This window comes from Lepisosteus platostomus, chromosome 25 (genome assembly GCF_059453375.1).
Source record: "Lepisosteus platostomus isolate fLepPlt1 chromosome 25, fLepPlt1.hap1, whole genome shotgun sequence".
NCBI lineage: Eukaryota > Metazoa > Chordata > Actinopteri > Semionotiformes > Lepisosteidae > Lepisosteus > Lepisosteus platostomus.
In genome coordinates, this window is record NC_142635.1 from 12,868,164 (window position 1) to 12,894,068 (window position 25,905).

Here is a 25,905-nt window from a genome sequence, read left to right on the forward strand (position 1 = left end):
TTTAAATGCATTTTATCGCAAAACCGTGCATGACCACTCCCCCCACAGTCTCCGTGTTCTGCACTAATGTACTGCGGACAGTAACTTTCTTTCATACACTTCCATAGAACAGCAGCCACCCTAGGCAGGCGGGGTGGGTTTTAATCCAAAGCATGCAAGAGAATCGATCTTGTCCACTTTCCAGTGTAGGACTGCTAAAAGTCCGTTAGCACTGGATGCCAATTCCCCAGCCGATGGCATTGCTCCTGCTATTAGCCCGCTATAGGCGACTATGTCGCCGAATCATTTTTAAGTGACAGCGACTGCGGAGGGATCCGAGCATCCCCGGGTGACGCGGTTGGTTGCTGGGTGTGGGTGAGGAACTACTTTACGTTCCGGCAACTTTCATTCTTAACTCATCTGACAGCGAAGCAGCAGAGCACTTTGCAAACTGTCCCGGATTATCCCAGGGAACAATGGCTTTTTAAACTTAGTGTCGCCACCCCGAGAAAACCGTGCTTTGCATCTGCAACGCACCCTCTACAAACAAACACGAAATTCTGCAAGAATGGAGTGAGTATAACCCGGGACGGATTTCTTTTTGTACACATGCTGCGTGAGGGATAGATTACCGCCACTGAACCTTTCTCTGGTGATGTTATGTAGCGCACAGCTGAAAGATTAATTGCGATTCGAGCTGTGGCGCTGTACATCTGAATCTTTATTTGGGGGACGTTAAGTGGCAGTACAATATTCAGTGTTTGAAAAGTGTGTTGGAAAAGTTGAAAAACTTTTGATAGATTTGACACCATTCATTGAAAGGTTGTATTTGAAATAAAGCTTATTATTTTTTTTGCAATCGTAGCACGTGTAGTTTTTTGATTAAGTCTGTGAATTAATTTGAATTTGCCAAGCGTTGCAGATATGAACAAAGTAGCAGTGTATTGCACTTTGTAACTATAGCCGGGAGGTAGCTTGGTTTCATCAAAATAATGACTGATGGTGACATTGGAGCACATGCTGATGATCGTCTTAATCCACATTAGAAGTCTTTACGTGCGGTTAATTTAATAGCCCTGCTGTTAAAAATACCTGATTCTGACAAGTGCATAATGTGGAGTAAGTGAAAAGGAATCGACCCATTTGTAACCTGGTGGTCCGCCGTGTGACAGTGTGACAGTAAGCAGTAATACTGTACTTCGCAACTATGAGGCTCAGCAACAGATGTTCCCGGTTATAGAATTACGCTGCGGTTCAGTATCGCATCATGCAGCAGTTAGGAATGCACCGTGTCTCGTCACAAAGAAGGGAGGAAAATCTATCTGATGGTTTCTGTGAGGAGGGGATTGTCATTCTCGGCGGCCGTGACGAACTACATTACGTCGCACTCGCTCAACTTTGCTGTACTGTTCTAGCAAAATGCACGCCTTTTTTCCCCTGTTGTATTATTTCTGTCGCTATTAGCGTTATTCCTAGTTTAACTGTCCTTCCTTGTGTTACTGTGAATACAGTAAAATGGTATGTGTCTATTACTTTGTTCTGTAATTAACCCGAACGCACGTAGTTTTCCACTCGAGCGCTTTGCCAATGGGACAAGGAATCCAGTCGGGAAACTGCTGTGGCAAAACTGGAGCGTGGTGATCTAGTGGTTTACCCCTTTAACTCGTGACTTGCTTGTAAGGCACGGCCGTGTAATTCAGCATGCCTTACAGTCTAACGGATGTTCAGGAGTCACGCCACTGGTGCCGGCTAATGTCTCAACAGCTTCACACTGGATCCCACCTGACTTGACAGACTTGAAAGTCCAGGTGGAGATGACTGGGCTGTAACAAGCCAGAGGTGTGGGCATGTGGGAGGGTGGCGCTTAGGGCATAGACATGATTTCTGAATGTTCACGGTTTCCAGAGGAACTACCCTTATAGCTTTGGATTGAATTCACTCTCTTGCCCCGATTGCCGAGTGACCCAACACCCCCCCACAAAAAAAAGGCTCAGAGAGCTGGGTTTAGGAGAGAGGGGCTATGCAGCTCAAGATATGTCCGGTCATTGGTCTGGTGAAGACCATATTTTGAGAGTTTTGAGAGGATGGCTTTCAAAGGCACTATATCAGATTCCTTCCTAGGGGCAGTTTTTTGGAGGAGAAAGCTAAGCAGCTCCTTCAAGAAGCCACATAGAATGTGTAAGCAAACCCCGCAAAATGGATGTTGTTGTTGCTGATGTAATAGACACAGCTCTCACTTGCTCAGGTAGATAACATGGCAGGGCTGTCTCATAAAGCTCTCCTGGATTCTCTTTTTGTCCGTCTGTCTCTCTCTCTCCCAGGTCTCACAATGCTCCCTCAGCTCTGTCCTCCGTGGCTCATCTGCGCAGCTCTGGTACATCGCATCCGTTCGGAGTCCTGAATCGAAATCCAAGGAATGATGGCGACGTCGGCTGCTCACTGGAAAGTGAGCCCCCTCGCCTGCCCGGCAGACCACCTTGCTCTGCCTCTCCCACAGGCTAACGCCAGCCAATCCCAGGGAAGGAGGGGGGAGGAGTCAGCCGAGAGCCAGCACTTAATTGGTGAGTTCCGGTGAGGCGATTTTTGTTGGTTCCCTCCACCCCCACCCCCCCATTACAGGTGTCAACGCTCCAGCATGAGGAGACGATCCCAATCGGACCTGTGAGAAAGGCGAATTGATGGACCCTGTGCTGTGAGACGGCAGTTTTTGTGTGTTCCGAACGCGCAAGGTACCGAAGGTCTACGCTCGTTTATCTAATTGATTCTTTATATTGCTTGTCTGCTTGTCAAAAAATGGAAAATGGAAAAAACCGAAGACGCAGAAGACTAGGAAACCTTCGCCTAGCTGTCGATGTGATCTTCTTTTCCTGTGTTTTGCAGGTGATGGTCTGACCGACTGGATGACGGAAAAAGTGGATTTCTCCTCTTACCTCCCTCCCTCTCACTCCTCCCCCTCCCCCAACCCCTCCCTTCCCCCCTCCCCCTCCCACCAACATGATGTCCAGGTGCCCTCCGACCTGGAGGTCATGACCTCCCTGCTGCAGGAAGAGCTGGCGCAGCTGGAGGATTACTTCCTGTCAGAGACGGAACCGGAGAAAATGGAGAAAGCCGACAAAGTGCCTCTCCCAGCGGGGCCCCAGTCTTACTACCAGTTGCCCTATACCGCTTACAGCTCCGGTCAGCCGGAGTCCAGCCCACTTCTCGTTACTCTGGCAACTGGGGAGCTTGACCTTCTGAGCTTCTGCGGCGGCCCCATTGGCCGACCCAAAACACCTAGACCCGCCCCTTACAGCTGCGGCCACCCAGGTGGCAGTGGCGGTCGTAAGAGAGCCTCAGACAGTGGAAGGGTAGACGACAGATTGGATAATAGCATCTGGAACGGCAAAGGAAATAACTCAGGAACTCCGGGGGTGGCTCTTAGCTACTGCTTCATAGTGGACGACGTGGACAACAGGGTGGCCGGGGAGGAGTACAGTCATGACAGCACAGCGGGAGCTAGGAAAGACAGCACGTTGCTGAAAGAGGAAGAGAATTACTGTTTTGCGGAAGATGTCACTAGTGGGGTTAAGGTCGTTGGGGCGTATTGTCTCGGAGGCGCGCTGGAGAACGCCCACAAGAAAGGGGGGCAGCTGTTTTACGGGTCGAAGGAGGGCGGCGGCAGGAACGATGGCACTGAGGCAGAAAAACTGGGTGGCGGTAGAGGCAGCGACCTGCTAGAAATAGTCGGCAGGGAGGCGGGCGGCGAGCCCTGTTTCGCGGAGGTCGCGGCGACGGGAGAGCCCTACGGCAGCTTCCTGGAGGCGGCTGCCCAGTCCGCGAGAGACGGGGAATTGGGGGCTGGAGGCCAGCACGAGGGGTTTGCCTTCGCTGGCTTCCTGGGAGAGCAGGCGTTAGGGGGAGAGGGGGAAGAGGAAGGGGGATTGGTGGGGGCGGGGCCAGTGTCTCCCCCCCCCAGAGCAGGGTGGGTCTCAGCGGGAGTCAGAGGGGCACAGGAAGAGGACCCCGATGTCAAGTCAGAGCCAGAAACTGCCACCGGTGAACCCAGGAATGGAGAACGCAAGCAGAAGAAAAGGGATCAGAACAAGACTGCCGCTCACAGGTAGGTCTCCTTTGGAACATCTTGGTTGTGCCTTCTGTGGTCTCAACTACCAAGACGGCTGAGGATTTCGGCCTTGAAACGGTCTGAATTAGTCACGCCTGCACCTTACAGCTGACCGATCCTGTGTGAAGCCATTTTTGACATTAACAAGATGACAACCGTGACCATGCCTGACCGGACTTACGTGGCTTCTTCTCTGAGAGCCGGCGACCCCCCGCCAAGCCGGAGGTCACGGGGTGTCGGGTCCGGTTAGGAACGCTCACGTGTCTCGGGTTTTCCGCGCCAGGTACCGCCAGCGCAAGAGAGCGGAGCTGGACAGCCTGGAGGAGGAGCTGAGGGGGCTGGAAGGCAGGAACCGAGAGCTGCGGGACAAGGCTGAGTCTGTGGAGAGAGAGATCCAGTACGTCAAAGACCTGCTCATCGAAGTCTACAAGGCACGCAGCCAGCGCCTCAAGCAAGACACCAGCGCCTGACACCCCGGAACAAGGGGCACCCAGCTTTAAACACCAAGAAAACCAAGGACCTAGAGTGTCAAGGGGGGGCAGGAGACTGTAGGTGATTCTTCCCTTTTTTTGTTGTTGCGTTATTGATTTCAGTCTGCCGGCTCCAAAACACAATTTGACGGTCCTTCTTGTGTCACCTCTGATGCCATCCAATAATATTTATTGGTAAAGAGAAAAAGAAAAACTGATTACATCCATTAGCACTGTGAAACTGACCATCTCTGGCGTCTTGGAACTTGTTATAAGGTCTTGAAACGCATTGCTTTTTCTTATAATTATTAAACCGTACAGTTTGTGTTTTGGTGTCGCTTTGAAATATTTACATTTGTCTTTTGTTGCTATACCCTTGCGTTATATTGGATGGGACACATAAGTCTAATTTTTGAAAACATTTTGCTTTTATTTCTGAAGACTGATTTAAAACGTTGTATTTCATTCTTTATTAATTCATGAATCAGAATACATTTCATTAACATTGAAGCTAAGAAAATGTGTTCATGTCAAAGGAGGGAGAGACTTCTTTGATGTTTTTTAACTTGCAGTTACCATAGTTAAAGAAGACCATGTTTGCAAAGTGGTGCAACAATGAATAAAAAAAAAATACTATTTACAAAACCTCATACAATAAATTTCTAAATATGCACTTCATAGCAATTGCAGGCTTATCGTATATAAGTTAATCACTCTTCTTTGGCTAAAGTAGCCAAAGTTAGATAGAATTTATAGGTTACAAGAATTACAGGTTGCATCCCAGGACAACTTCAAAAGTCACATAGATTTCTGTATTCTGCATGGCACCCCTGACTGCCAACAGTAGTGAACGTTTAAGCGCCTCGGGGCAACCTTGTTGTGAAAGGTGCTATATAAACATAAATTGAATTGAACGTTTTGGAGTTTTGTGAATGGACGCGACACTGATAAGTGTGTACAGATCTACACCAGCTCTTGTACAAAAAGTCTGCTTAAAGACTTCCCCCTCTCCCCCAATACCCAAATCTGAATCTGCTCTTCACACAGGGATTCCTTTTCAAAGAAACTTGATGTCACTGCTGCACAAAAGGCGTGCTTATCTGCTGACTGCTGCTTTTACATACTGCTCCTTATACCCTTTTCCCCCTGCTGTGGAAGCAAATTAGAATACTCTTCGAATTGTGTCTTTTTAATATTGCAAGGAAAGAGCTGTTGATCTTCTTTGGCTGTTTTTATTCCTGACTAGTGCTTTTGTGAAGTGTAGCTCTGCTTGACGAGATGCAGCATCCTGGGTTTGTTTTTCCCCATCATTTTATTAGCACTACTATTGTTAATACCTTTAGGCAGCATGGCTATAAGCTTGCTATGGCATTCTGTAGTGGCTCTTGTAATGCTGGGAAGAGCCTTTTAATAGCTTTTTTCTTTTTCTTGCACTCGATGCATGAAGTGCTCATTTATTTCTTAGTAATCATGGAGGGGAGACCAGGAAGCTGCATCGTTTAATTTACGCGTTGACACATCTCGGCGATGTACAATCAGCTAGTTACATAGCATTCGTGTATCCAGTTTTGTCTCATCTTGTTCTGTGTTTCGAGAGGTCCGTATTGGGCCAAATATCTGAGCTTAATATATAATGTATCCAAGGTTGTCATGTTGATATAGCAGGGAATTACGAGGTGCTATCAGTACACTGATTTTGTATCGGCAAGTGTTGTAACTTAGTCATCTCTCTGCTTTGTTTGAACTTGTTAATCCTGTCATCTAAATAAAGTGATTTGTATCTCTGTTACTGAACGCGTTTTCAGTCTTCACTTTAAGAGCCTGAGCATCCCACTGATATTGATGTTTGACATTACTGGGAAGTGGAGCACACAGAGAGAAAGGTTGTATCTTTCTGGTTTACAAACAATATTGATATTCAAGCAGACATGTTTTTCAACTGTGGTATACACAATGTTGCATTGCTGTTTAAATTAACTCTAGTGTTTTTAAAACAATGCACTTATATCGCTGACTACAGTTTCAGCAACACAAAGAGTCGTGTTGCTGGAGGACTGGAGCTTGGTGAGGTGCTTCTGCGCTACCAAAAAAAACACCGCTCAGCTCTGGTGGGTGGCAGAGAAAAACTCTCCCAAGGTGAGGCCCTGTGGGAGAAGTGCTTCTGGGAGCAAACACAGTGCGACTATGTAAGCTGTCAAAGCCTAACACCCAACATACAATACTGAACAAGAAGGACACAGAGGTAAAAGTGTTCTGCACACATTTGCATTCCTACCACTCCAGAGAAAGACAGATTGCAGACACACGCTAACATAAACTGCATTGGAAAACTATCTGGTGGCTTCCTATAACACACCACAGGTTTAGCATAAAGAGTGTAACCTGAGATTAGTCCTTGATGTAACTTTTTTAAAAATTTGGTACGCAAAATCATTTCCTGCCCTGTTTCTAAAATTCGTTAAGAAAGTGAGTCACGCAACTTTGGCTTTTGGTATCTCTTTCGTCAAAGTCATTATTTTAATCTGCTTTATGAGTTGATTGTGAACGTGTTTTCAACAGACTGTAAAATGTGAACCAAAGGAGTTATCAGTCCCCCCCTTCCCTTCCAAATTAGTGTTGCTTTGTCAACGTGTGTGTTGAGGGAGATTGGAGCAGAGAGACAGCAGCACTAAACTCCAGAGGTCTGGGCTATTCCTCACCGTAACGGTTTCACCTAACTACAGTGACTTCGGAGACAGAGACTAGAACACTCTTCCTTTGAATGCAAATGTGTCAGCGGTTAATTCGTGTTTCAGTAGGGAAACACTTGGTTCCTGCAGCAAGAAAAATGTGCAGTTATTCGCAGATTTTAGATGCTCATCTTGGTTTAGGTTGAGACCACATAGCGGTCAGGAAGTCGCGTTATTTTGATTGGTAGGGCAGATAAGCAAAAACGAAGCTGTTGAGCACAACCTTGACAACAAAACCCTGTGTGCATCTGTTTTTTTTTTAAATTTCAGATCAGTGAAAAGGGTTCTCCAGTGTCTGGAGTTGTTTTGTAAAGCTAAAGCAAGCACATTTGTGCCCCTCCTGGATAAAGCTGCAGGTGTTATTTGATGAAGAGGATGTGTTTATGTTGAAGGATATGTAATATAAGCAAGTGTGCTGATCACGGGGTTGCAGGGTAGTGCAGTGGTGTTATGTGACAGAAGCACATTTTAAAAGAAAAGGCTTTTCACACTATCTTGCTAAGTGGTTCTATATTTTTAACCACCCATAAAAATATATTAATCACATATATTATACAATTTACATTATCTATAAACAGTTATGATATAGTAACATATCCATAAGACATAACAGATAAGGTTATATTTAATATTTATATGATATATAAATCACATCAATTATTTTTACATGAGTTTATATAACTTAAAATACTGTATGAGTTTTGTGTCACAAAAGATCCTGAGAACCTTTCTAGAATTAAGGCATTTTTGCTTTTATTTGCTCTTAACTACTTTTCACAAAGTGCCTGATATAAAGGCCAAGCTTAAACCTTTATCCACAGCTGTAGTAAAAGCACTGTTTTTCTGCCAGTTTCTGTTTACATGATATAGGTGCATTTAGACCAGCGTCAAATTAGAAGGCCTGACCCACCTGATAGTCACAAATCCCGGGCCCGAGACTGGATTTCCTTGGCATGTAACTTCTGTTGGGCGGAAATCTATCTATGGAAAACACGTGAAGATGTCATAAGCTATATATATAGACATCAAGGGAGAGGTCTGCTGGATCTGAGGGAAGGAGACCATGTTTAACCCAAGCATTCACAACTCTGTGCCATCTGCAGGCTGTGGCGTCTGCAGGTTTCTGTTCTGCCTAAACAGTCAGCTGGCTAATAGATCAAATTATTGTTTAAACTAGACCGACTGCCCCCCCCCCCACTTTAGGCTCTGGTTAAATTGGTTTAACTATATTTGCACGTCTGCTGCTTGTTGCAAATGAAAGAACTTTTAATAATGACAAACCAATAAATGCTGAGAATGAAGCACTAGATTACATGAACTTCACAATTTGTGGAGCAACATTGCGAAGGGAAAATGGAAGTCGTACCTTTGTGACAGAGGAATATGGTATAACTTCACTGATAATCTCTTAATCAGCAGTCACAGCACCCACAGTGTCCAGTTGCCTCCCTGTCCTCAGACTCATTTCCAGCTCATTTTCTGGATTCCCTGCTGCATATCAAGTCTGGGCCAGTTCTATAGCACAAACCAGTACCACATTCTCCTTAGAGAAGATCGGGTACATAATACAGGAGATACAGTGGCTCTGAGCTTCACACTAGGTTTCCCCATGTCACATGCAATAGTACCTTTCCCCTGCACAGCAGTGGCTTGTGAAGAGTACTGAAAAATAAACAAGTGGTGCACAATAGAAACACAGTATGTATAAAACAGCCAGCTGACCTCATGCAAAGCTCTGAGCTTGTCCTGTTCTCAGAGCTCTTTGAAGCTCAGACTTACAGATCTTGCACGTCCTGATGGATTCTCCTGCAAGTTCTTTTCTGAGCTGTGTCTAGCAATATTATATTACAAATATAAAGTACAGTATTCTCATATAATTTGTAGTCAAATTAGTGTCTTTATATTCCTCCCCATCAAACATAAAGGTGAATCCAGTAAAATGCAGGACGAGACTGAAACTATATTAGGGTAAAAAAAAATCTTTATTCCAAATAAAGTCGTAACAAAGATTACAAAATATGTCAAATCTTTCTAATATACATCCAATAAATAATAATTTATAAGCATTTGGAACAAGAGAATTCTGTTGTCCTCAAGTTTCTTGTGCTTGAACTACCGAAAGCTGAGCAGATACATTTTTTTACGGACTTTCCTTACACATTCAAGCGCTGACTGAGGGGCAGAGCTTAGTAATGAGCCAATGGCAGTGGTGCTGGTGGGGTGCATGCTGGGAAACACGCCGCAGTTTCTCACCAGCGTCCAGGGAAACTAGAGCCTGCAACAGATGGATAGAGAGAGAATAAGACTTAAAAGAACAATTATTATTCTGTAACAGTAGCAGGCAGCCTAGGATGCATGCAGGGTCACCTTTTTGGTCCTCAAAGGCTACAGCACTCCCAACAAAACAATTAAAAACTAATTTTACACCCACAAGTCCCCTTTAATTCATGCATTTCATAACGGTAAACTGTTCAGAACATAACTCCAACGACAGTAATACTGGTAGTTTATTTTGTAAATCTCCTGGTAGCCACCACTTATGAGACTTGTAGACACTGGCCTTCGAATAATAGCAAGAATAGGTCAGCACAGAATTATGTGGTTGGCTTTTTTCTGAATAACTGACGTTATGGGTGACTGTTAACGACACGATAATGTCAAACTGAGCAAACGCTTATGCCTGCTGGTCAGTCTGGCTCCTGCGGCACACTGATCGGAGAGCGTGTTGTCAGAGCCCTCACCTGACGCAGGGCGTCGTGCTGGCTGAAGGCGCGGAGGGCGGTGAGGGCCGCCAGCTGCACGGCGGGCTGGGAGTCCGTGCAGGCAATCCGGAGGAGCAGGCGGGGCCCGTCGCCCTGCAGCAGGGCAGCCCTGCCCCCCTCGATCGCAGCGAGGTTTCCCAACGCCGCGCAGCAGTGCCGGCGAACAACGGGGTCTGGCTCGGACGAGAGCAGCAGCAGCGCTTTGACCCCCCCCCGGGCAAGCTCCGCCCAGGCGCCAGTCCCGGCCGTGCCGTCCTTGGAAGGAAAACCTCTGGCTGGTTTGCCACCGCCCGGTCCTTTAGCTGTCTTACTCACATCCCCCTTCCTTCTCCCTGCTTCACGCTCTGTCCTTGTGAACAAGTGCCGGCCTTCTTTCATCGGGCCGGTGCCCATGCCGGGCTTAGCTCCATGCAGCCTGGGCTTCTCATTCTCCATGTGTGACTCGGCCTGGCCGACGAGCCCCACCCAATTCCCTACGGCCCTGCAAGCGGATCGCCGGACTTGTATGGAGGGGTCCTGGAGCTTCTCAATCAGGCCCTGGAAGAGCAGGGGTAACAGCTGACCAGATGGGGCGCGGGCATCCAGCGGGCTGATATTTCCCAGAAGGCTGCAGGTGGCGGCTCTCACCCGGTCGTCCGGGTGGTCCATAGCTGTTCTGAGGAGGGAGGGCCTGACATACAACACGGGTAGAGGAGGGTGGAGGGAGCAGCGGGCAGCCTGGGAGATGAGGGACAGCAACTCCACGGCTGATCCTGACAGGCCTTCTGATTGGAGGAAAAAGGCCAGCAGGGAGCTGGCGGTCCGGTGCGCTGATTGGCCGGTGCCTCTGACATCACCCTCTCCGGCCCCGCCCCCCTCGCTGCCAGCGGGTTCAACCCCGGGAGGCGGGCCGGCGCCGTTGCGCTCTGCTTCCGCGGAGGGGAAGAAAAAGCCCCAGGCCTCGGCCGCCGCTATAAACCGCGGGAGGGATTGCTGGGGGTCGCTGAGCAGGAGGCGGCACAGCAAGGAGAGCGGGAGCTCCAGGAGAGTGAGGGGGAGCGCCAGAGAGAGCTGGGGAGACACACGAACACACGGTGCGGTCAATGACACACCTGCTCAAGGACCAGCGTTTGGAACCACTGGAGGCTCCGGGGGTTCAGCAGACAACTGTCCTTTGGTCGACCACGTCGGCATCACCAACAGTCCAGCGAGTCCACATGTAGTACCTCTAGAACTCGGATAACACCACACACCACAACGACCTCTGATATGGCGATTGCGGATTCTGATCGTCTTGCTGGCTGCCGCAAAGGGTACTCAGATGTAGGAGTAAAAGAAAACAACACAGCCACATCCAGAAGGCTTTGGCCACAAGAACGAGACTATAACTGCCACCTGTCTGTTCCAAATCAAAAACTCCCTACTGGAGTGCAACGGAAAAGGAAAATCGGATCTATAATATTTACTTTGTTCCATTTTCTACTTATTGTAAGTAGACCGATGCATTTTTTTAAAGATATCTGCCTAGCCTTGAACTCAAACCCCCTCATTTTGTTTCACTGCATTGAGATACATTTCTTCCCCCATTCGCACTCTTGGTGTCCCAGGCGCGAGCCGGGAACTCAAACCCGTGCGTCTGACCTGGAGCAGGCGAGGGACGATGTCGCAGCGCTGATAGGACTGCAGGATTTCCTCCACAGCCTGGTCAGGGATGTCAAGAGCGAAGGGGAAACACAGCAGGTGACAGGTCATCACCGACACGCTGTTTGCACCAGACGTGGAGTAGCTCGGACCAGAGGCGCCGTTCTCCTCTCCCCACCTCTCCTTGATTAAAGCACTGTGGGGAAATGCAGTTCGGATCCTCAGCACAAGGCAATCACTTACATGAACTTGTAGAACAGGAAATCTCATAAACAAGCAATTTTATACTTGGGGTAATGAACATATAAACAGAAACGCAATGATAGACAGTTTTTTTAATTTGATATATGGCAAGCTTTATGTCATGTTAAGGCATGGAAGAAAAACTTAAAATAAATTATCCAGAAATGGGGGGGGAAAAAAAGTATTAAGGAAGCTGTAAGGAGATACGACAGGATATACTGACCAATCAGCAGTAAGGAGGTGGGCAAGGGTGGTTAGCACACCGTCTGTGTTGCTATTGGCTAACAGGGGAACACATTTGTACGGCTCCCTGGTGAAGACAAACTGAGCGAGGGACAGAAAGACCTGCAGACCTGTGGTAAAGAGAGAGAGAGTGTTCTAATTAAGAAAGAAAATCAGTTCTAACCATAAGACTGATTATTGGTGACCTATTAACATAAAAACTTTTTAATATAAAATTGAAATGTTATGCTTTTAGCATTTCCCCCAAAGCTTGACGGTCAGATCGTGCTGAAGGATATTTTTATAGATAACATCTGCACAGTCAATCGCAGTGTTGGTACTTTACCGGTGAGTGAGAAACAATTCAGGTGAGGGGTAGTCTCCTCTAGTGCAAGATTAACTCTTAACCACAGGTGGCGCCACAGAGCAGAATCCAGAAACTGAGAGACTGAGGAACTTCCATCCTGCAGTGAGAAAGAGAGCACTGATAACTTGAACCAGTCCTTTCCAAAATCATCACAGGGCATTCTTGCCTTTAATCAAGAAACTATACAGATGGACCAGTTATTATTTCATACATTTTCAAGCTGGCTGCTGTTTATCCAGAAATGTAATGAACTCTTACCTTGAGTGAAATAAGGTATAATTCTATTATATTACAAAAATGGGATAGTGTAACACTAGCATTGTGATATTACGATTACTGTTTGTGTATAGTTGCACAGGTATCTGTTCATATGTCAAATATATATGTAATAAACGTGTAGTAACATGTAGTTATATATGAAATAACCACAGTCAACAGGCTGCAACAAGACTAGTTGTAAAGTGTTCTGGGTACACAACAAAGTTAACGCACTATATACAGAGAACACTGATGCGTAACACAATAGTGTGATTTTACTTGAACAGATATATTCAGATATCTGCAAAGATGACAAAAGGTACCATACCTTACCATAGCTCCTCGAAGGGCATATAAAGAGCAGACTGAGTGAGAGACTCACCTCAGAGACAGTCCGGTACAACAGGGTGAGGAGCCCATCATACAGACCCCAGCCAGGAAGCGCAGGCACACTCAGCTGAGAGGAAGAGAGCAAAAGACCATTACCGATACACATGAGGAATAAATCAAGAAACAAAATACCAAGACGAATTACCATGCGAGACAATATGTGTTACTGGAGCAGAGATCTACAAGTGACAGAGCCCGTACAGATGAATACGTACTCTCTTGAGTACACGCCCCCTTTAAATGGAATGAGATGGCACTCTTTAAGCTCAGCACAGACAGCTAAAGCTGTTAATATATTAATATTAATTAAAAGTAATTTAATTCTATTTGAGTACTGTGGATTTGAAAGATCCACCTCTGTACACATACCTCTACTGGAGACGATAACGTTTTCTCCATTGCGGCCATGAACTGGTCAGTTTTCAGCTCCACAGGAACACCGTGATGGGACAGCAGAGTGAGCAGGGAGGCAGCGAGGGACTGTGAAAGAGGCAGGCAGTGTGAGCAAATCATCTTGCCAACTAAATTCCCAGTCCAACTGGTCCATCACATAATCAAGAAAACAGACCAACACAGCACTCAGCTAGAAACCTTTTAGGAACACCTAAGGAACAGATTCAATAAAGTTCAAACCCTAATTCAATTATTGAAGTAATGTCACGTATTGAATGACTCCAGGAGCTCAGGACGTGAGGATATGATGATTCTGTAGAACTGGAGATTGCAATTGAGTGCAAGATACTATGAGCGTGTGAATACCATGTGTAAGTCACATTAAGAATATATTGTGCTATATCGTTTTATCCAAATGAAAGTATGTTAGTTTAAAAGTAAATAATGCCCATCGTGGGTTAAACATCATCATCATAGCTGGGTCTGTTCTGTCTTAATCCATTTCAGAAAAATTCAGATTGGTCAGAAAACGTTTGGTGCAGAACTTCCAGTTTCTGCTTTGGCATGAGAGATGTTTATCCCAATTAACTGTAAGAAAGAGAGAAGCTGAAACAACAAGAGTGTGGGATTTGCACCAGTAGGAACTATAGCACATGGAAAAGTATCGTGGTTTAACTATGAAACTTGAATAGTTTGACCACATCTTTCCTTTTGATAGATTACTTACCCTCCCTTCAACCATAATTTCATAGTGGTAAATGGTATATCACTCCGGTAAATTATGCTGTGGGTAGCATCTTATCCCCACTGTACTTTATTTTGCTTTTGCATTTATTAATCCTTTCTTGCACTGTTGTGTATTTGCCTATTGTATAGTGAGAGGCATTAACAACACAACAAATGTGTACTTAACTGGAACCAAAAGGATTAGCTGCATCTTGAATGTCTCTCAGTACAACTGGAGTAGCTGACATTTTACTGTTTTCTATTCTCCACTTGTACGCAACGTCTTACATTGTCAAGAGTGTAAATTAGAACAGTTTCATGCACGTGAGGAAAAAGTCACAGAGCCAATTTTCCAAGGTTGTGCAATGACTGGGACACGATGAAGAGGAGTCTCGGCAGCAGGGCCAGTGGTCTTACCGTCAAAGGAGCAAGGCAAGCAGAATGCAGGACAGCAACCAAGAGCCCAGCAGCCTCCCCCATCCTGGGCGAGAAGGAATGAAGAACAGCAGTCTGAACACTCTCCATGCAGTGCTCAAGATAAGAAGAGATCAGATCACTTTATTGGCCATATACAACTTCTTGCATTAGGAATTCATCTTTTCGCATACTCCATGAGACACACAGACAGGGAGAGAAGCCTGGGGTCAGAGCGCAGGGTCAGCCATTTATACGGTGCCCCTGGAGAAGCTGGGGTTAAGGGCCTTGCTCAGGGGCCCAATGGTGTAGGATTCCTCTGCCGGCTGCAGGATTTGAACCGGCAACCTTCCAGCTACAGGCGCAGATCCTTAGCCACAGAGCCACTGCTCCGCTCAAGGCGTGTTTGTCACTGTTTAAACCGTAGTCCGGTAAGCAATGCAGCAGAAAGACAGACCACTCAGTGACACTCAAATATGCATTAGTGTATATATGAAAATAACCGAAATATTAAGAAATGTGTAATCAACCATGGGCAGCAGTTCCAACTGGATAACTGAATCTCTACTTATACTATTTGTACATGTTATAAGTTGAAAAATATCTGCATGGAAGTTTCAAGTCTTATGTAAATGTTACTGAAGATTTCATGCAACACAAGTCAATAAATACAATTTAAATCCGTACAAATACTAAACTATCACCGTGATAGTATTACAGTGTACAGTGCTAAAAAGAGCACAGGAGTTAAACTGCCTTGAGCTACATCAGAAGGTGCCCACGGAAGGGTATAGGGATGTTTGGCAATACCCTCATCTCTCTCTGCACCACATCTCTACTCCTCCTCTTCCTCCAGCCTTTCTCTCACCCCCTCTCTCTCGCCTCTTGTGCCTCTGTCTTTTCTTTTTGTTAGCTTCCTTTATGTTTGCTGCAAATTTCACAAGTTAAATGCACATCTAATGTATGTACTGTAGGTTGCCCAATAATACTACTACTAATAATAATCCAATTTATGTCAGTTTCTTACTGTACCTCTCTCCTTCTGTATCCCAGTTGAAGTGTTTCTCCCAGCACACACCCAATGCTGTCATCAGGTCTCCCAGCACTGCAGCACACCATGGCTGCTGTAACAGGGAAACAGTGGCTTTCATGAACATTAAACTAATGTGGATGGGCGTGCATAGGAAATACACCTGTCACTAACAGAGGAGGTCAAACACCTGCACTGCTTGAGGCGTTCCCAGAAAGGATGCCTGAGAATATGGATGATTCCCTTATAAAAAAATCCAGCCTCTGTTTCAGTGCAGTGAAGCATTTTGTCTTCAGCAATTTTACCTGGAACTTTGGTATATTCTGCTTTATGAAAGAGCACACGATTTCACCAAAGCCAAGCGATTAAGAAAAAGAGCACATACGACCCTCACCTGCTTCACCTGTTCATTCCCCAGCAGATCCGCAATAAGATCAAGCAGGAAGTGAGGCAGTTCAATTTCCTCAGCCACGGTGCTGCACAGCCCGGGATCAGAGTTAACGGTCAGCAGGTTCCACAGGACCCTCAGCGGCTGACGGATCCGACACGCCCCCTCCAGCATCCCGTCCAGTATCTGTGCAGAGCAGGGAGACCACTCAAGCTGTTGTCCTGTGACGCCGAAGGAAGCTTTTGACAGACAGGCAGACAGAAAGGGCATCACCTGGGCTCTGGAGCTCAGGAGCCTTTGCTTCAGACGGGGCACGAAGGATACTGGAGAAGGCAGGGGGGCCTGGCTTCCTGGCTGTGTGGTCTCCACCAATCGCTGCCACTCTTCGTCACTCTCCACTTCCTGTCCCAGAATGGTAGAAAAAGGCTAAGACAACACTACGCCATCTAAAAAGACAACCACGCGTTTTGACTTAGGGCAATCATCAAATTGCTCAGCCCAAAATCAAACAATCGCTGTTGTCAATAACCCTCAAAATCGTTGAGCCTGTCGTGGTCACCTGAAAAAAAGCAGACTGACGCCCCTGGTGAGTCAGATCTGAGCGCTCCCCCTATGGTGCAGATACAGGTGGGCTTCACAATGACGGTTTTATCAGCAAGAATCAGCCCCCTTGAGTCCAGCGCCACAACCTCTGTCACTGGCTTGGCAGCAAACAGGCCAGAGGGCAGGGTGAAGCCCTTTCATCATCACAAAGTATACAGCCCTTGTGTGCCGCAGAAGTGCCATCTTTTATAACAACTTACAACAGTCAGTTGCCAGTGTTCGAGAAGCTTCAATCCAAACCGCATGAGGATTTGCATGAATTAGTAAGTAAAAAAGTCACAAACTGAGAGGTAAAAAAAACAGAAAAACGCAAGAGTTCCAAGAAGAGTTCGGGACCCGGTGCCCTCTCAGGTAAGCGTGACACCACGTAGTTTGGGAAATTAGTGGATATACTGTATACACCCACGCGTATATCCACCCCAGCTAGATACAGCTATGTCACTGGCTTGGCTCAGGGGCAGCTGCTAGCTTCCAGAGAGCGTTAATAGCTTCGTATTCGACACTTTGTGGAAGGGGAGACTGTGTTGGAAAATAAATTACACCATGAAACTAATTCTGGGTCTTTCAAATAAATAAAAAAATACTAACCAGATTGTATAACAACACACTGGTGCCATGATTACACTTAAAACATTTCATTGACGATCAACTGCCTTCATTTTGAGTTGTGCCTCAGGACCGTTTGACTCCTTAAAATGGTAGAAATCGGCACGCCCAGTTTCAATTTCAAAATTCAAATCCTAAACAAAATACACAGAATCTACTAAATAGGTCACATCTAAACACCCCCCAGACACAGAAGGATGTCTGTAACAACTGCCAGTGAGTGGGCGTGCTGATTCTTAAAGAAAACATTGAAACGGTATTATAGACAGACCTCGTTTTCCAGCCTGACCGCCCCCAAGCTGCTCCGCAGTCCCTTCTCACGTCTAGTGACCTGCCTCGGACCCACTTCCACTGAAGGGAACTCCCGTGCGTAGTCCCTGCTGATCTGCCCCTGCCTGGGAGAGAGGGCGCACATGGCTCAGCACAGAGACAAGCCGGACCCGAGGGGGCACTTGTGGAACAGAAATCGCCAGTTCAGCAGCGCAGGCCCTATAGTACAGCACGTAAGTCACCTACACTCATCACTTTGCCTGTCCCAGCCTCCGAGCTGTGGTGGCGCAACGCTGTTTCTTATTTTGGTGTGGAAATATCGCACACCAGATTAACTCCCGAAAATAAATCTGTCAGATCTGCACAGCAAATGCAGGAAGCTATGAAGCGCTTGTGAAGCTGTTGATCCCTTGCCATACTGCTTCAGGGGACAGCAGATTTTTCAAGACTTTTACCTTGCGTCGTTGTTAATATCAATACCTGAGAAGTGAGTATACTGAAAGAATTATGGAGTGTTTTAGTCAAAATCTGGCTTAACCCATGTGGTTATGGGTCGAAACTCCTGGGCTGGGCCGCAGTGTGAGGTGACCAAGGACCAGCAGACGTGGAAAAGGGTATAATGTTCTAGGTGAGGAAATGGTGTCCGGACTGATTACGAATTACTAACGGCTGAGTCCGATTAAACTTGCCTGTTGTCATCCCTCCCGCGTGTCTGTTATAAACTCCATTTTCCTGAAAAGCCTCAGCCTGACTATCTCTCGTTACTTCTGTTCGCTTTTGATCTGTGGTAAGTGGTAAGTGTGGTAAGGTAATTTGTTAGGTAAGTGCCGTTGGGGAGGTTACCCTTGGGCGAGTGGCTGGGCCACACGCTCATCTGATGGGCAGGCAGCAGGAAGCGTGGGATTGCTGTTGGATGGTTTAGGACCCACCAGGGCTGGCTCCATGTGTGCCTTATCAAAATCACCTCCACCTGTGTTCTTCCCTTGAGCCCTGACTGTCAGGTCCTAGGAAAGGAATAAGAGTTAAGGGTAAGAGTTTTTCAATCTCAAATAAGAAACTGGCCAGTATTCTATATCACACCTACTCTATTTATCCACACATACCTGGGGAAAAGTGTCTGAGGGCACATTAAGTTAGCCCTAGGTGAGGTGCCCCTTTGAAGGTTTTGAGCCAATTTACTGCCGAAAACCACCTTGTAAACGTTGACTGAAAACGTTTTGGCCACCCTGACAAAACAGCGTATTCTCACTGCAATTCTTCTTTTCTCCATGATAAGTCAAACGCAAGGAATTTTAACCTTTCTCACATGGATTCCGGCCGACTTTAAAAAAACATTCACTGTGAATAAAAGGAAACTTTTCCAGTTTTAGGTTACATTTCCCCCACAAACATTTGACATGCTGGGTGCTGTCAAAGTCAAAAGATCTGCACCTCCAGCTTAACCCAGATACCGTGTTAGAAACCAGCAAATAGGAAAAAAATGGACTTGGGTCAGTTGTAAACTCCAGATTTCGGGTTTGCACAAGGCAAATGTCGCAAAAAATAAGTAAATACACCACAGTGTGACTGGCCCTTTACCCTTTTTCTCATTTCACCAGCTTTTAACAGTTTCCTAAATTAAAAAAGCAGATTTTTGGTTCAGGTTACAGTTTTTGCTGAAGATAATCTGAACCTGCCCTTTTAATTTAAATCAGTTTAAGTAGCACAAGAGTGGTGTGTGAATAACAAAGGCCCTACCAGTTTTAACAACCAATTCTTTTCTAATAACAGGACAAAATAATTTACCAAACATTTAATGCCATATTCAATATGGAAACGGATCTCATTCAATCTCTGGATATGCAAGGGAATGGAAAGAAATCCTAAAAAAATATGGAAATCGTCTCATTCGCTGGTGCAGAAAACAAACAGAAGGTATCTTCCCAGGGATAACTTGCTACCACAATAACAGCCCGGTTTCTCTTCAGCTCCACTGCTCTGCAGCTCTATACCTCCTTGTTTTTTTCTCGTTCCTGCTGCTCCCTGGCCTTGCGCAGTAACCTCTGTTCTCCACAATGGGGCGCTGCCTTCTCCTTAGCCTGCTGTAGCTTTAGAGCCTGCAGATCGGGGCTGAGGGACACGGTGAGAGGACTGTCTGTCTCTTCGTCTGAGAGGACTGATCGGCGATAAGGAGAGCACAAAGACAGGAAAACTTTTACTTTTGAAACCTATTCCCAGGAATCCACAAAGGCACAGAGGCATGCAAACACATGAATTTGTTTTGAGTTTTCTGTATTGACTTCAGAAGCCACAGACTACAAAAACACACAAATTCAACCCCAGGGACTTATTCAGGCAGTACAAACACAATATAAACAGAAAACACTCCTCCTGAAAATGCTACTTACTGTATGAGAAAAAGTGTTTATGCTGAGAGACCCCTTACCTCTATTGAACAATAGAAGGGAAACAGTGTTAGGATTTATAGTTCAGATGTAGGATTTAAACTAGGGGAGGTGAGGTTTAAAATTGCCTCAAGACCTCATTTACAATATTGTGTGCGATATTTTGTCACTAAATTCCAAACAAGATATTTCTACTTTGGACGCTTTCCAAAGAAGAGTGACCAGGCACACTCTTGGGCTCAAAGGCAAATCCTACATTGACAGGATGAAGGAACATTTTTAGTCTGCAACAGAGGTGACAACAAGGGGACCTCCTGCAAGTATTCAGAATCCACAAAGGCACTGACAGAGCCAACACAATGAACGTCGTCAGAATTACCAGTGAATAGCAAATATGTCATTTAGAACTTGGAACAGGAGCCGCTATTTTAAAACAAAGGACCGTGGGTCTGGGACAAGCTACCCAGCATTCTTTCAGAACAGGTGTCCTGGCTTTTTTAAAGAAATTTCAGGATGGGATTCTTGAATCAATTAATTACTACCAACCAAACAATGCCTCCTCATTTCTGTTCTCATGTCTCAAGATAACTTAATGAATGTGTCCTTTCATAAGCACAGACACACAGAGGCTTATATACAAAGATAAAACTTTGCACGCTCTCCTGTTTTGAAGTGTAGTTTAATTCAGCTGGGTCACTATCATGTATGAGACAATGAATATGCAAATAACAGACAACCAAAGTCCATCAGCTCCTGATGTTTTCAGTTGCACTCTGTATTAACCGTGTAAAATATTTTGAGCTGGACTCCTAAATCGAAATAAGTTCAAACTAAACCCATCTTATCTAAAGAGAGTTCAGAGCAATGAGCTAGCAGGATAATTCCATGGATTAAAAGAGGGAGGAAGAGAACCTACGGAGACAAGATCGGAAACTCACCTAAGATTCCCTCAGAGACAAAGGGGTGCTTTAACAGGTGAGGCCAAGACAGCCTTTTCTGGGGGTCCTTGGTCAACAGGCCCTTCAGGAAGCTCTGTGAACAAAGAACAAGCATCCTCTGTAACGCATGGCAAAGAGAGAAAAACAAAACAGCAAAGACGCTGAGAGCACACGGTCAATTACACATATGTGCAGCAGCAGTAGTTAATATTGCCTGTGACCAAGGATCAATACTGGACTTAATCATGAGAGGCAGTGTTGACGTTGCTGCTCTATATCTACACAAACAAAGAAGACTGACAGGAGATCATATCTAGGTCAGATACATTTGAAATTGACTCCAAATAGTGTCCTTCTTCAAAGAGGATTGGTTAACTTTAGTTCTTACTCATCTAACCGTTAGATATTCCCCACAGGTGGAACACAGTGTCAATGTGTTTGCTCCTACAGTAGACGCTCTGCGGGTGTTGGTGAGAAAGACTCCATGACTGCGACCTACCGTTCCAAGGTGATTAACTCGAAAAACGACAGGCACGGTCACCGCAGGATTGGTTAGATTTGAATTTTTCTTGCCCAATCAGGCGCCTCCCTTGCCGCTAAAGAAGGGCTGGGAGGGGGAAGTGAATGTCATTTCGCTCAAACAGCGTGACGCTACCGTGCAATCAGGGCTCATGCTCTCCGGCCACTTGACCGGATCCCGGACAATGAGCTGCACCAGCTGGAAGATGGAGTTGGTGTAGAACGGAGGGGCCCCAGTGTGGAGCTCGTACAGGATGCAGCCCAGGGACCAGAGATCAGCCGTGTGGTCGTAGGGCTTCTCCTCCACCAGCTCGGGCGACATGTACAGCGGGGTGCCTTTGATGGAGGTGAGGACCAGGGTGGAAACGCTCATCGCCCGAGCAAACCTGCCGTGACACAACTGGGGCATGAGGAGACGCGTCGGAATGCCACGTCCTGCGTTCAGATACGTGCGCCTGCGGTTTCCAACATCAGTTTGCTTCAGTATCAAAACTATCAAAAAACCGGCCTTTCCCCATAAGCTCTTTCACTGATCAGCTCTAACAGAGATTCACATATAACTACTGACATAACAACTTATTGGGTCCCCAAAAGCGCGGGTATTTTCAATTCATTTCCTGCTATCTGAATTCTGGAAGGTCATTTTAGGGAAGCTATAAACACAGACTCGAGCCTGTCGTTCCAGTAGATCTGGATGCTTGCCTTTCCTGAAAGGACTGAACAGAACTTGACACAGAATGCATCTGTTCAGGGTTGCTAAAACACTGGAGGAAAAAAAAAACTAAAGACTCACCTGCACTGAGTATTAGATGGACATGAGTCCCTCAGTGAAACTCTTTTTCATCACGTGCTTTTTCTCTTTTTCATTCTAAAGGGCTGTACAATCCATTTTTATTTTACTTTTTTGTCTCTTTCTTTATTATATTAATACTACATCTGCGCTGGAGGTGAAAAAGTTGCATTCACTGTACAATAAAAAAAACAGTTTCTGTAAAATGTGTAGAATGTTTTAAATTGTGATCTTCTGATTCCTCAAGACTACTTCCTTAAGCTTTCAACTTGAATGTCGCAAACTATGAAAAGTGGACCTTGCCTGGCTTAAAGCCAGCAGGGCGAACGTCAGTGACCTCGGAGCAACTGTGTGACAGCTCTGTAGGAGTTTCAGGTCATCTGAATGACTTTGCCAAAACCTAAACTGACAGCCTCATTACTGACTTCAGTTGCTCCAAGCGATGGCTGACATTTAATCAATGCCAAAGACTCCACTTCAGAGCCACACGTACATACCCAAAATCGCACAGCTTGACAACTCCGCCCTTGCCCAACAGGATGTTTTGTGGTTTCATGTCACGATGAAGAATCCTGTGAGAATGCAGGTAATAGAGAGCGGAGACCAGCTGACAGGCTATCTCGCGGACCTAGAATACATAGGGCATGAAACAGGAGGCCACTCCTTGCTCACTATCCTCCAAAAGAGCAAAAAAAAGAGTCAAATGCAGCTGATGATTTTCAGAGTTGATCTCAAAGGATTATTAACATCACATCACATCACTTTATTAACCCTATACAATTTCTTGCATTAGGAATTTGTCTTTTCGCATACCCCAGCTTGCTCTCCATGAGACACACAGACACACAGACAGGGAGAGAAGCTGGGGGTCAGAGCACAGGGTCTGCCATTGTACAGCGCCCCTGGAGCAGTTGCGGTTAAGGGCCTTGCTCAGGGGCCCAAAGGAGTACGATTCATCCATTATATGGGGAGACCAGAGCTCATTATCTCAAATGGAGATCAACAAAGGCAAATAAGACTTCGAGGGAAGTGCAGGTCATATATGACTTTTCTGTATCATGTCGATGCAGATAATCATGTAGTACTTGAGGTACTGTTTGTGGGATGTTTCCAACTTTTCTGGAGATGAAAGCCAGAAAAGGCTGTCTCATTTGGTAAACAAAGTGGGCCTGTAGCGTAGTGTCCCACCCAATCTCCTGGATTCCTTGGACACGGCTCTTCACAGCTCCCAAGAGTGGAGATAAATCCTCTTCCAGTTCTGACATATTTTCATCAGCACTGACGGCTAACGTACCCTGAAGACCCTGTCTTCCACTTTTTTCCCCCATGACTGGATTTTACGATAGAGTGTTTGGAGTCAGGCTAGTGCACCAGCTTCAAGTGCAGTTTGGAAGATCATTTCGTTTTCAAGCAGGTCTGACAGAAAAGGTTCCATCTGGTCCGCAATTTCACAAACTCTTTTTTTGCAATAACTATGGGAATAAAAAAAAGGTTCTTCTAGGGAGAGCAGGGGGCTGCAGAGGATAAAAATAACTCACCTGAGCCTCAGGTAAGCTCCCATCATCCTCCAGAATCTGAAACAGTTCTCCTTCTGCATATTCTGTCACCACAACGACCTGTTGGAGATCAGCATGCCCATTAGATTAAAAAAAGAAATGCAGTAACCGCTCAACGAAAAACGTCTATTCAAATTCACAGGTGGACACATTTCCATCTCGTGAAGGACGGTGACACAAAACAGCAGGGTTTGCCTCAGGGACAGGACTTGCGAGAGAAAACGCGCCCCTACCTCTCTGTCCGTCTCAAAGCTGTCCAGCAGCAGCACGACGTTAGGGTGCCTGAGCCCCCTCATGATTTCGATCTCCCTCCTCAGACTGCGCAGTTCTTTCTCGGAGCGGCCCACTTTGGGAATGAATTTGAGCGCCACCACCTGGACAAACAGAGTATTAGTGCTGGGCAGAAGCACAGTGAAGTCCGATCTTTATCTGTTCCGATAACCCGCATTCCAAGACGCGTGACTTTTACACAAAGGCACCGTCAGCACCTGGAACTTGTCTTTAGTCTTGTGGGGTCTTCCATGCAGGAGGTTACCCACACTCAGAGCTGGAATCCCTAGCTACAGGTCTTTCTCATGTCCATTCCCCTTGACTTCCCAACGCAAATATGCAAATTGATCCGAGTCTTTGCTTAACCAGATGCTCTATTTACCTATCTAACGGACAACTCAACAATTTGTGCTTTACAGAGATCCTGGCAGGCTGGGAAACTTGGGAAGTGAAACGTTGTCTGCATCTTACATACAGTACAAAAGAAATCAAAAGCATTGGGCCCTCTCTGAACATTTTCTCAAGGCTTCTGTGAAAAGAATCTTAACGGACTGGAAAGACTTCCCCATCACAGCTTCACTTAAAGAAAAGTTCACTCTTGCATTCACACACATTCATGTAATATACCTAATAGGCATCGAGGTATCTCGAGGTATACCACAGCAGTGCCAAAACAGACAAATGAGTGCAGGACTGCTCCTGCCCTCTAGAAATACTTAACATTTTGGTGTCCTAGTTTAGAAGAGAGCTAAACAGTGGGACAGTGATTAGCACTGCTGCCTTGACGTTTCTGGGGTGCTGTCTGTGTGGAGTTTGTATGTTCTCACTGTGTTCATATAGGTTTCCCCTAGGTGCTCCAGTTTCCTCCCACAGTCCTAAAACATACAGGGAGGTTAATTGGCTTCTGAGATGTTACCCTGTCTTTCCCCCCTGACCCTGAATTGGATGAAGCGGTTAGCTAATGATTGGGTGGATGGTTATTTTACTGCATAGGAGATGAGGCATGTTGTTTATATGGTACCTGACCACTGTACTTCTTTCGACCTTTGTAGACACGTCCAAAGGAACCTTCTCCAATCATCTCCAGTACATGGTACTTCTCCATGGCAGAAATGCGATCTCAATGGAGCTTTTACAGGAAATGGAAAACAATTAAAACAAGTCAGGGCGGCACACAAAAGGTTTGAATGCAGACGGACTATTAAAGCTAGGGCTGAAAAACGCTTTACTTTCGCTTCCGTCTGCCAGTCTTAACGAGATCCCGTGATTAAAGGAACTGTTAAATAGTATTAAGCAAGGACACAATAATAGAACATAATAATGAGGAATACCAAAATAAAAATGATTATAAAAGTTACATTTTCATGCAGTTGCATTTTATTACGCAGTTCACAAGAAATTAACACTCGGAGACATTCAATTAGTTTATCGCTCTGCAAGCAACGCATGATTCACATTCATTCACAGCGTTTTAAATAATGACAATAATGAAATAATTAAAACAGGAGTGTACATTATTAGTAGTCCGTACAAGGGGAAAAAAAAGACAAACCTGTTTCAGAATTCACAGTTGTTACAATACAGTTCAATACAACACCAGAATAGAAAGGGCGCTGATGATATTGCGCTCCGTTCAGAGCACTGCAAGAATACGAACCGCATAATTCACTATTTTGTCATAGGCTCTTCTCATTTTGCTTTTGAAAATAAATTAGCACTTATGAGTCTGGCACCTAATTTTTAAATCAACTACAATGTCTGAATTTTGTTGTTCTGACGACGTAATTGTAACAGGCGAGCCTCAGACAGCTAAAACAGTGTCCGGCCGCTGAAAATGCGTGAAGGACCCTTTGTCTTAACAACCAACATGCGTCTC

At 45.6% G+C, this 25,905-nt stretch overlaps 2 protein-coding genes across 3 annotated transcripts; one reads left to right on the top strand and one right to left on the bottom strand.

The window, feature by feature from the left end:
- The first annotated feature begins 196 nt into the window (after positions 1-196).
- On the top strand, positions 197-6,340 carry atf5a (activating transcription factor 5a). The gene is made up of 4 exons (XM_088619202.1): positions 197-552; positions 2,301-2,540; positions 2,860-4,078; positions 4,365-6,340. The coding sequence occupies exons 2-4, from the start codon at positions 2,396-2,398 to the stop codon at positions 4,549-4,551; spliced, it is 1,551 nt and encodes a 516-aa protein (XP_088475328.1). The 5' UTR covers positions 197-552; positions 2,301-2,395; the 3' UTR covers positions 4,552-6,340.
- A 2,903-nt stretch (positions 6,341-9,243) lies between these two features.
- stk36 (serine/threonine kinase 36 (fused homolog, Drosophila)) lies at positions 9,244-25,705 on the bottom strand. Of its 2 annotated transcripts, none has more exons than XM_088619335.1 (21): positions 25,582-25,705; positions 25,051-25,158; positions 23,993-24,133; positions 23,742-23,819; positions 22,701-22,831; positions 21,550-21,799; positions 20,895-20,988; positions 19,564-19,727; positions 18,416-18,576; positions 17,574-17,697; positions 16,367-16,495; positions 16,100-16,279; positions 15,708-15,796; positions 14,679-14,742; positions 13,512-13,622; positions 13,135-13,209; positions 12,474-12,591; positions 12,129-12,258; positions 11,663-11,858; positions 10,022-11,092; positions 9,244-9,555 (listed from the first exon to the last, which is right to left on the bottom strand). In XM_088619335.1, exons 2-21 carry the CDS (start codon positions 25,132-25,134, stop codon positions 9,442-9,444), a joined length of 3,504 nt encoding a protein of 1,167 aa, XP_088475461.1. In that variant the 5' UTR covers positions 25,135-25,158; positions 25,582-25,705; the 3' UTR covers positions 9,244-9,441. The 2 variants fall into 2 exon arrangements, with proteins under 2 accessions (XP_088475461.1, XP_088475460.1); XM_088619334.1 differs by having other exon boundaries at positions 15,708-15,799.
- Between the last annotated feature and the right edge of the window lie 200 nt (positions 25,706-25,905).